Source organism: Lithobates pipiens, unplaced genomic scaffold (assembly GCF_037356315.1).
Source record: "Lithobates pipiens isolate NorthernLeopardFrog02 unplaced genomic scaffold, aLitPip1_a1.2 Scaffold_13, whole genome shotgun sequence".
Classification (NCBI taxonomy): Eukaryota; Metazoa; Chordata; class Amphibia; order Anura; family Ranidae; genus Lithobates; species Lithobates pipiens.
In genome coordinates, this window is record NW_027507718.1 from 475,047,985 (window position 1) to 475,060,216 (window position 12,232).

Sequence of the window (12,232 nt, forward strand, 5' to 3'; positions counted from 1 at the left end):
GAACTCTCTTCCACAATCAGTGGCAGCTGAGAGTTTGCATATTTTTTAAAAGACTCTTGGATGTGCGTCTAAAACAGCACAATGTACAGGGATATAGGAAATGATTCTAGACACTGACACACGTGCATCTGCACAGGTTGAACTGGATGGACTATTGTCTTTTTCAGCCTTGCCTACTATGTAACTATATGCCTTAAGACGGGAAGTGTGTTACTGGCAGGATCATCAGGGGAAAAAAGCCTACAAAACACAAATGCAGCCACCACTTTCAGGATTGATAAGCTGCAATATATTATGTTTTTTGAGAAAACAGTCAATTCCCTGGAACAGCCTCATCCTTCTTGCATCTTGCATAGCCCTCTCTTTTTCTGGCAGTGTCCTGTTACTCTCTGTGCCAGCCTAGCTCCTCTGATTTTCAGTTCATATCCTTTTATGTAGTTTCCAGTGGAGGAGTGAAGGGGAATACTGTAGAGTGCCACTTGAGTGACAGCTCTGGGGCTGCTGACATCACATCACATCAAAGATGGCAGAGCCCAACAGTATTCTCAGGGCTTTTAGATGTTTACAAAAGGGAGGCTTTTCCAGGTAAATATGCATTAAATCTATTAGATGTAGATATGTTATGGGAAAAGATTTGTCGAAATCAATTGTCTAGTGATAGGGTCTCTTTAAGGGACCTACAGACATTAACAATCCAACCCGTTGGGTGTTGTATCCAGTGTTTGGATGGTTAGTGTAGCAGTTAGCACTAGAAGAAGATGCATATTTACTGTGGATGGTAATAGATACTTGTTCCTCTGTTGACACCCTCGGCATCAACCAGTAGTGATTGGCTGGGACAACATCCAATCCCTGACCAATGCTTCTCAGTCTGGAGGTGTGGAGTTCTGGGGGGTACTTTGTTATAAATATGACCTGATCTGACCATAGATGGGCATATTAGCTGAATGTTCTCTCATTTCTGTATATACCTTTTTAGACGCAGCCCTGTCTTTTGGTAGTTTTGTCCTTTTGGCAATATGTTGCCACAGCTCATCTTCTCCAGCATCAGCCACTTCCTCCAATGTCTCTCTGTATCCAGCATGTTATATTAGCCTGGTTCCTGCACCTCTCCCCCCATTCATACTATGTGAATAATAGGCATATCCAAAACCCAAACCGCTATTTAAAGTGGAAGTAAACCCATTGATTTAAGCAGTTAAAAAAAAAAAGGCATGCCGGGAATGCTAACTGCACATTGGCTGTGCTCTCAGCCAAACTATCAAACCATCCAATGGCCGGTGTCATAACGAATCACATGTGCAGCACCATAGCAGTTGAAGATTAAACAGAGGCAAAGATGGCAGCTTCCTTGGCTGAAAACGATAGGGGAGTTTACTTCCACTTTAAGGCTTGTTCTTATAAGGTTGGAACTGTTAAACACATCCATTAAGGTTGTGGTGAGGTAGACCACAGTTCCCTAATTGTGCCATGATCTAACCAGAGTTTAGTTTCTTCCTAAAGGTTTCTTTTCGTCAATTCAGAATGCCACTCAATGCCAACCATGTACACCAGGGTCATTTTGCAAGTAAGTTCATGTTTTATTTCCTATTATATGATAGACTATAACTTTTTAAACATCCTGCTTGCACTTTAGTCCAAGGTTACTAAAACTTTATTATGCATAGTGCCGTTTGCAATTTGGCAAGCTTTCCTTAATCTAATTCTGTTTAACCCACTCTAACTGGATTTCAGATTTCAGATGGTTGCTTGCATGTAGGATGGGTGAATCGTCGTCCTAATGCTTGGTCTCTGTAAATTGCTCTCTGTGCCTATTTCACAATGTGATTTTGAACTTAATTACTGGCTTTTATATAGACATGTTACAGTCTGTACAATCTGCAATAGCTTTACTAATAACTACACTACCGGTCAAAAGTTTTAGAACACTCCAATTTTTCCAGTTTTTATTGAAATGTATGCGGTTCAATGTCTCCATGTACCCTGAAAATAAAGCATAGAACAAATGGACATTAAAGAAATGACAGAATAATTTTCTTTAACAATGTAATCTAAATTTTTAACTCCTCAATTTGCACCTTTTGCAGATATATCAGCAGAACACACCTGGGGCATTCTTTCTACCACAGAAATCAAATATTCTAAACGTTCTTCCCAACACAATTGCCGATGTTACCACAAATGTGTTGCACTTGTAGGTTGCATTGCTTTCACCCTTCTGTCCAGATCATCCCAAACCAGCTTGATTGGGTTTAAGATTGAAGCCTACTGTCTTGTTCTTTTCTTCTAAGGTATTTCTGACACAGCCTGAATGTATGGTTTGGGTCATTATCTTGTAGAATGAACCACTGACCAACTAGACATATTTTAGAGGGTATTGCATGGTGCTGCAAAATGCTGTGGTATTTGTTTTGGTTCAGGATGCCACTCACCGTGCGAGGATCCAGGAGAAGAGACCCAGAACATCATGCTTTCTCCTCCATGTTTGACATTTGGTGTCATACACTGAGGAACCATCCTTTCACCTACTCAGCAGCAACACCCTGCGTGATGAACTGAAGATCTCACATTTTTGATTCAGAGGTCCAGAAGACCTTCCAGTCATCAGTAGTCCACTGGCAGTGCTTTAGGGCCCAGGCAAAACCCTTCTTTTTTGCCATCTTAGCAATGGTTTTCTTACAGCTGCAGCTTGAAGTCTTCTCTTCACAGTTGAAATGGAGACTTGCTTACTTTGATCAGTGATATTGTTGTGGCTTTTGGTCTGCCAGACCTCCTGTCAGAGTTTCCTCCAGTATCCAAGTGCCTTTTGATGGTGTAGGAAGCTGTACTCACTGCCACCTTGGCTTTCTTTTCAATTTTTCTAAAGGAAAGGGTTATATTGGTCTTTCCTTGTTAATTGCCTTTTTCTTGCAATTTTCATACCAATATATTCCTACAACACTATCCAAATATTGCTTAAAGGAAAAGTCCAGCCTGAGCTTGTTTGGCTGGACTTCTTCTATGGGTCACAGGAGTGTAATTCCTTTTGCACTCCTGTGACCCGTTTTCAGCAGAAAGCGGTCTAAAGTCCACTTTCTGCTGACGTTACCAAGATTAGTCCAGGCACCGCATCATCCCGACTCTGGAAGTCTGGATCTGACAGATGCCTGGACTGATAGCCGTCTAAGCGAGCCGCTGAGACGGCCGCTTCCCACCCCTGGAGCGCTGAGCTGTGGAGGAGCAGAGCAGGAGAGCTACTGATTGGCAGGCAGCAGCTCTCTGCTCTGGGATCTGAGAGAACTGAGCCATGGCTCAGTACAGAGGTGGCGGGGGACAGATGCGGCATCGGACCAATGCTGCATCAACCTAGGTAAGTATGATTAGGGAAAAAAAACCAGACCCATACTTCTCCTTTTAAGAGGGTGTAGTAACACAGTCTGTTTGAGCACTGCTTTTATATAGAGCGCTTGTAAATAATCAAAAAAAATTCGATACCTGTAGGAATTGTTAGCATTAACTTTCAAGGCTTAATTTACTTACTGTGCTGCAGAATAACTGCAAGTTAACCCGTTATTTCCCTTAAAAGGTCTTTTTATATAATTCTAAAATGTACACTATTTTTCAATTTTTGTTAACCACTTCAGCCCCAGAAGGATTTGCTCCCTTAACCCCCCTGACGGTATTCCCGAGTCTGACTCGGGGTGGATTTTTCATACCAAAAGCGGTATCCCCGAGTCAGACTCGGGACAGCGTCGCTGGATCCAGGAGGAGGTTTACTTACCTTCTCCCTCGGATCCAGCGTTGTCTCCCCGCTGTACGAGCGAGCCGTGTCTCGCTCGATGCATCACACCGCCGATCTCCGTGCCCTGCGAGCGTTGCGACGCACGGGCACGGAGATCGGCGCCAAATTCAAAAAGTGAAACAAACAGTAAACATACAGTATAATGTAATCTTACAGATTACATTGCTGTATGTAAATATTTCACATCCCCGTTGTCCCTAGTGGTCTGCCCAGTGTCCTGCATGCACTTTTATATAATAAAAACTGTTCTTTATGCCTGGAAACTGGAGATTGCCCATAGCAACCAAAACTGTCACTGTACATCAAAAATGATTTTAGACCAGCTAGAAAACAGCGATAATAAATTAGAATCACTCGCAGAATTGAGAGATAGCAATTTGTGGGGAGATCCGTCATCAAATACTGAAAAGTATTGACAGTGACAATTCTGCAACTGAGCAAATTTCAGTGTTTTTGATTTGATTACATTATTGAATAATTTTTATTATTGTTATATTATTATTTGGTACAATTATTTATAGTTATTTATTATATTATAATTTATGATTTCATTTTTCAAACTTTATCATACCCGGGATGTCTGCTAGACTCTGGTTTGGACAGATTTAAGAGAGTTATTCCTAAGAATTGCAGGACTACAATATAAAACGCCAAATTTTCATGCAAAATAATGGTACCGCTTTTAGCACCTAAAATCCGAAATAATCGTACCGCCAGGGAGGTTAATGACCAAGTTATTTTTTGCAATACGACACTGCACCACTTTAACTGACAATTGAGTGGTCGTGAGACGTGGTACCCAAACCTGATGTCCTTTTTCCCACAAATAGAGCTTTCTTTCTTTTGGTGGATTTGACCTCTGCGTTTAAATTTTTTGCGCTATAGACAAAAAAAAGCAACAATTTTGAAAAGTTTGCCAGTCAACGAACGTACTTTAGCTTGTTTTTTTTGTTGTTGTTTTATTTAAGGCATTAAATTTGGATGGGGAAAGGGACACGGGATGGCCGGATGATGAATCTTGCTTGATTGAATAAAAATGGTTGAATCTAAATTGACACTCTCCCATACTTCACACTCCTCCAGCACGCTACTTTGCTTTCTACTGTACAATCTTAGATTCCTGTCACCGTTGGCACATATTTAGGCCTCACTCTAAATAAGTCCCAACATTTTACCAATAGCCATTTGCAGGCAGGGGTCTGCAGTCCTCTTGGTTGTAGCAACCAAATTAGATGAAAAAGGATAGTTGTGCTAACTGATACTTGGACTACTGATCCCAGAAAGTCCGGTGCAAATCCTGCCAACCCTCCAGGAACTTGACTCCAACACCACACCTGCAATACCTGCAAATTGACTCCAACACCAAAGTCTCTCCCTCTAGCTTCACATCCATCCAATCCTGGCATGTCTCTCCCAGAGCTTCTCACTGTGCTTCTCCCTCCTGAATGGCTTGCCTGGCATTGCTCCCCACTGTCCTCCTCCTGCTCCGGGATACCTCCCAATGACTGTGTAAAGAGAGTCTCCCGCCCAGCTCCAGACCCAAGTTCACCCCCCCAGAAAGTGGGTTCCCTCAAGAGAAACGACAGTCTAACACTCCATCATTCAGTTCTTCCACCCGACAACTCCTCCCCCCAGCAAGCTGACCATGAGTGTGTATATATAGGAGGCCTCCCCCCTGCCAATCCTAGTTGGGGATTGGTCAGGGCTCCCAGATATACTCCACGCCACTCTCATCTTCTGCCCTGCCTCTTTTCCAGAACCTCTGGAAACAAAAGTGGCACCAGAGAGATGAAGCACATGTCAATTAAACCACTCCTCGGCTCCAGATCAAAAACAAACAGGCCTTGCTCACAGCTAGGCCTGCCTAAAATTTACCTGCACTGGCAGTACAAACAAAACATTACTCTAGCAACCTATTTACCTAAGGTAGAGGGTGCTACACAATTTTTTATTTTATTTTTTACTAGTAATGGCGGCAATCAGAGATTTTTTATCAGGACTGCGACATTGCGGTGGACAGAGCAGACACTTGACACATTTTTGGGACCATTGACATTTATACAGTGATCAGTGCTATAAAAATGCACTGATTACTGTGCAAATGTCACTGGTAGGGGTTAACATTAACAAGGGGTTAACACTAGGGGGTGATCAAGGGGTTAAATGTGTTCCCTCAGTATTTTTCTTACTGTGGGGGGGATGGGACTGACTAGAGGAGAAGCCAGATAGTTGTTCCTAGCTAGTAGGAACAGATGAGCTGTCTCTCCTCTCCTCACAGAACCGGGATTTGTGTGTTTACACACACAGATCCCGGTTCTGTCTCTCATGCCCGGTGGTCATTGGCTCCCCTGCCGTGCAGCGGGCAAACACGTAAAGGGCCAACGTACAGCTAAGGCAATTTGTGGGAGATGGCCGACCTGCCACAGTATGATGACGGCGGCTGGTCGGCTAATTGTTCACCTAAACTTTTTTTATTTATATTTTTTTCACCTCAGGCAGTTTACTGCTTACCTTTTGGACCATTTCACGTTATTCACTGGACCTAAACTTTGTAAATTTCAATAAAAACTAGAAAAATAGGGGTTTGCTAAAACTTTTGGCCGGCAGTGTATGTAGTGCGTAAACTCGCCTGATTGGATTTAAACTGGGTGTGACAGACCCTTACACTACTTGGGGAACCTTGCATATTTCTGCAAGCAGTATTTTTGGCTGCAATTTGACAAAAGTTCATCTGCCATGGAAATGAGCTGCATGACAAACTCACAAAACGGGGATTTTATATTCAGTTTATAGAGGAGGTGCCTTCTCCCTCTGGAAACAAAAGGTGAGGGTGGTTGGGAAGGGAAACGCTTGAAAATGTAAAACAAAAAGTTAAAAATACAAAGCGCATGCAGCCTGGTGGCTTGTCTATATACATTTGGCAGGACTGTTATGCTGTAAGCTTCATCAGAAGCAAAATGGCATTTGTATGATGTGTTTTTGTGATGTAATACACGCATGTCAATGGGGTGATGTACTAATCATATGTCTGCATTTTCCCAGTACTAGCAGCTGCACCAGCTGTGCTCCCTGTCCTGCTGGGGAGGAGGCTGTAAATGGCGGCTCGGCAGACTGCACTCCATGTAGTCCTGGTAAAGTACATATTTAATTTTCCTATGATATTGAAAACTGAACTCAAGGAGAACAGCTTAACACACAAATAAAATGCATATGTGGGAACTGTTTAACTTTCAAAAGGATTTGTATTTCTGTCCGTCCAGTCTTGAGACTTACTTGGCCATGCTGAACAATGGAGACAACTTGGCATGTTTTCTCAGCTGTAGTACAATGGTGTTCACATTCCCACCCTAGGCTGGAATTAGACAATGAAATAAAAGCACCAGTTCACCCACTGCTGATAATAAGTTAAATAGATACTCACAGGCTGGGCCAAGGCAGATCGGAGGGAAGATGGGTCACTTGCCTCTGCATTGCCCAGCTATGTCCTGCATGGTGCATAACTGAGCTGTCAAATTGTCAAAGCATACAGTACATGTAACTAGTGTATTGTATTGTGCATATCTGCCTATGTAGCATTCTTTCAGGCACTGGGGGCTGATAAAGTAGCAGCAAAACTTGGAAAAGAGAGGTCTTTGGCACGGTGATGATGAAAAAAAGAGAGGACCTTGGCAAGATGATGATGAAGAGAGGTCCTTGGCAGGGTGATGGTGCTGGCTTATGGTTCACCGAGCAGGAAGCTGCAGAGCTACAGCAGGAATTGGTGGTATAACCCCTCAGTCTATGCAGCATGTAATGGATGTGTGATTTAGATAATTTAACTACTCGTGTAGCTTATTAGGTGGTGTCAGGAGAGGGTCCGTGGAACCCAGAATCCCTTGGAGAGGTTGGGAAACCCTTATTTCAGCTCCCCATGCACCTCCTATGTCTAAGTAACCCTGTGTCCATTAGGGGCACAGGGTGAATGAGAAAAATTATGGACAGCTGTTTAATAGACAATGAAAAGGTGGTTATTTAAATGTAACATTTATACACAATATCTCCCAGGATATATATAAAGTGCTGATCACAGGTCTATAGAGCTGGGTAGGAGCCGGACAGTCTACTCCTGCTGTAGTCTTTTGCCTACTAGGCTGAGGAGGGGAGATCACTGTTTGTTTGTATTGTTAATCGTAATTAGATTTGCTATTGTGAGAAGGGTTTCTGTGTTTATATTATTATTATTTAAGGTACTTGTATAGTGCCGTCAATTTGCACAGCACTTTACATATACATTGTACATATATTTGATAATATTGATAATGTTGATGTTGTCTTCTGAGCTAAAAGATGGCAAGTCTTTTAGGTCATGCCTCTGAGTTTCCTAGGCTGTCTAAACCATTAGTTAATTAGTTCATGTTAATTAGGTTTCCGGTTAGTTTGTATTATTATTCTGGTGTATATATTTGTGTGATATCTCAAAATAAAGTCCATGTTAAAGCTGTGTAACTGGCTCTTGGTTACAATATTCGGCTGTAAAAAGTTCTGAAGGTCCAGATTGGACGGAAGCACTCAAGCGGAATGCGATGGGGATTTGTTACAGGTGGTATGTCCATTTATTTAATATAGTATGTATTTTTAGATCTTTGTCAGATGTTACTATGGTATACTGAAGTAGAGATGGGTGACCGTTTTCGGCCCGAACATTTGCCTGTTCAGCCTTTCGCTGTACACCCGAATCTGCAGGTTGTTCTCCCTGGCGAACACCCTGCAATGCACAGTGCATTCTGATTGCGCAAAGTGCTGCCATATCAGGGAGCAGCTGGTTATTAACGACTGAAGAATCATCAGCTGTCAATGGCTTTTACCACTGAACAATTAAAAGAAAAAAAAGCAATTTTAAAAATAAAGAAAAAGATGCCAAAATGAAAACAAAAACTATACCAGGCCAAATGCTCTCAACATGGGGGGTGGGTGCTTTGGGGCAGGGGGCTCTGCTTTCCCCACCCCAAGGCACCTTGTCATCATGTTGATGGGGACAAGGGCCTCTTCCTGACAGCCCTGAGCTCTGGGTCGGGGTCTGCGAACGGGAGCTTATTAGGGTCTGGAAGCCCCCTTTTAACAAGGGGGCCCCCAGATCCCGACCCCCGCCTCCTTGTGAATATCGGGTACATAATACCCCTACCCATTCACCAAAAAAAGTGCCATAAAGTAATAAACACAAGAGACAGGTTTTGAAAAATACTTTATTAAAAAATAAAGCGTCCCTTGATGTAAATCCATCGTCCATCATGCCACCTGCCGGACCTGAAAAATTGAAACAATGAAAAATGATCCGCCTCCTGGGAGACCTCCCGCCAAATACCTTCCCTCTGCTTTGACATTTCTTATATTGGTGAGGGGTGGGGCCACCTAGCTACGCCACCCTGTGGCCCTGCCCCTTATCAATATAAGAAATGTCAAACCGTATAAGAAATGTTAAAGCATGCAACAGTCCGTGATGTCAGAAGGGGGCAGTGCCACTGGGTGATATAGCTAGGTGGCCCCGTCCCTTATCTATATATGAAATGTCAAAGCGGAGCGTCTTTAATTTTCTTTCTATTTTTCAGGTCCGGGGAGCGGCGGTATTGACGATGGAATTACATCATGGGGCACAATTATTTAATTTTTTAAGAAAGGATTTATCAAAATCCGTCTCTTGTATTTATTACTTTTTGCCACCTTTTTTGGTGAATGGGTGGGTATCTGGCGGGGGGTTTTCAGATTCCGATGAGCCCTACACCTGCAGATGTTGAGGGCATGTGGTCTTGTATGGTTTGCGCCGGGGGAGCGCTCACTCATCTCTAATCTCCCCCCCTTTTCCTGATCTGCCAAGCTGCATGCCCGGATAAGGGTCTGGTATGGATTTTGGGGGGGACCCCACACCGTTTTTTATTTTGCGGTGGGGTTCTGCCCAAATTCATTCCGCAGGGCCTAAACATTTTGCTAATTGCATGACCATGGGAGTGGTCTATTTATTAACGTGTCAATGCACCAGTTTTTATGTGGGCAAATCTAAACTTAAATTTCATAAAAGGGCTCATAGACCCATTTTAAGTATGACCACTGCTAATGCAGAACACCTATTGGGGAGATCACCATCTTATTTCCCCGTATACAGTTTCTCAACTTGGACCGGGCTCATCCCAACTCTAGGGGGGAGACTGAAATAACCCCTTCCCGCCGACCGTATGCACATATGCGGCCTTGGCTTTAAGGGGTTATACCAGGATGATGCATACAGTCTCATTTTTTAGAGTGGGCGGTTGGCTCTTCAGGGATAACAACCGATGCAGCAAAAAGCCGCTCGGCTGTTACCCTGAAGGAGCAAGAGGGGACATCCCCCTCCCCCCTCCTGCAGCCTTCCTCCACTCTTCCTGGGCCTCCCGTCCCACGAGAGACGCGATTTGGCACTTTTGCCAGCTTCAGTGAGACTAAAAAAGAACCCGGAAATGGCTTTGATCCAGTCCTTTGTGTAAACACGGAAGCAACGTCACTTGCAGTTTACTTGGCTGCCAATGGCACAGTTTAAAAAAAAAATTACAGTATTCAGAATTGCCCTTTTTGGCGATTTGAATACTTTGAAGTGCAAAGGAGGGATTTGAGGTCTTTTAGACACCCGATCCCTCTATAAAGAGTACCTGTCACCACCTATTACTGTCACAAGGGATATTTACTACTTGTGACAGCACTAAAAATTATAATTTTTTTTTAAAGTGACAATGTAAAAAAAAACAAAAAAAAAAACAAATAAGAAAATACATTATGTTAAAGTGCCCCCGTCCCTGTGAGCTCGTGCAGCAAAGAAAAACGCACACATAAGTTGCGGCCGCATATGTAAACCGTGTTCAAATCACACATGTGAGGTATCGGCGCGATTGTTGGCGTGCGAGCAATAATTCTAGCACTAGACCTCTTCTGTAACTCTAACCTGGTAGCCGTTTTTTTTTTTAACGTGCCGCCTATGGAGATTTTTAGGTACCGTAATTTGTCACCATTCCACGAGTGTGCGCACTTTCAAGGCATGACATGTTAAGTATCTATTTACTCGGCGTAACATCATCTTTCACCTTATACGAAAACCTTTACTGTTTTTCCTTTTTTCAAATACAGTGTTACATCAAATATTGCAATGATCGCCATTTTATTCTCTATGGTCTTTGCGAAAAAAAAAATATATATATGTGTGTTTGGGGGTTCTAAGTAATTTTCTAGCAAAAAATACAGATTTTAACTTGCAAGCAACAAATGACAGGAATGGGCTTGGGCATGAAAGGGTTAAGCTCCTACTCCATCGTGAGGCATGCTGGATTGCAGAACTTGGGGCAACTTTGCCCCCGGGCCTCAATACACAATTGAGCGACCATCCCTTCTTAGAGGGTTTTTCCTCAGGTGTATGTGAAGGAGTAATGATCTCCGTGATCTCACTTCAAAGAATGAGGTCTGACCTGTCACTGCAGGCATGACCTGCGAGGCCCCTAGACAATTATTTGCATTCAATTTATTTGCTTATCTACTTGCCTAGTAACTCTATTTTAAGTGCTTATTTTGCCCACTTAAGATTACCAATATTATGCAATACACAATGCTGTTTTGTTAACATCTAAGTCTCCCATGGTGATTTATGCACCAATGTTTTTATCTTTACCTGTATATTAATAAACTTTATATTTTTATAGTATTTGATTCAATATTGTGAACCTGCCTATGAAGTCCCATTGTACCAGGGGGTACCTTTTTGCTCTCTTGTTCCATACCCAAAGTGCCTGGTATGGATTTGGGTGTGGGTTTTCCTTCTTCTTCTTTTTTTTTTTTTTTTCTTCAATAGCGAGCAATTGTAACCGCAAATCACCTTAAATGGGAGTTGACTCCTTTTCTTTGGAAATTTCATTTTTACTGCAGCATGTTTTATGCATGTTATAGATGCGCCACTTTGCAGGCACAATAAGCCATGGCATCTGCAATTTGCCATGGCATGCTGCCAGTCAACTTCTAGGCCACATCCTGATTGATGACAGCCCATTCTTGCATAATCAATCCTTGGAGTTTGTCAGAGTTTGTGGGTTTTTTGTTAATCGCCTCTTGAGGATTGACCACAAGTTCTCAATGGGATTAAGGTCTGGGGAGTTTCCTGGCCATGGACCCAAAATGTTTTAATGTTTTGTCCCCCAAGCCACTTGGAGCACCTTGCCATAAGGCAAAAGTGATAACTATCATGCTGGAAAAATGCATTGTTCCTCACCACTGTTCTTGGATGGTTGGTTGAAGTTACTCTTGGAGGATATTTTTGTATCATTCTTTATTAATTTCTGTGTTCTTAGGCAAAATTGTGAGTGAGCCTACTTCCTTGGCTGAGAAGCAACCCCACACATGAATGATGCTTTACACAGGACTGATGGTAGCGCTCACCCTTTTCTTCTCCAGGCAAGGTTTCTT

At 42.7% G+C, this 12,232-nt stretch overlaps 1 protein-coding gene across 1 annotated transcript in view; it reads left to right on the forward strand.

Moving 5' to 3' along the window:
* Window positions 1–12,232, forward strand: part of LOC143975484 (uncharacterized) — a gene marked incomplete in the record, with an annotated part of 59,667 nt that overhangs the window by 40,699 nt on the left and 6,736 nt on the right. Inside the window, 2 exon segments of the mRNA XM_077477922.1 lie at window positions 1,504–1,567; window positions 6,824–6,912. Of these exon segments, the coding sequence (XP_077334048.1) occupies window positions 1,504–1,567; window positions 6,824–6,912 (153 nt within the window).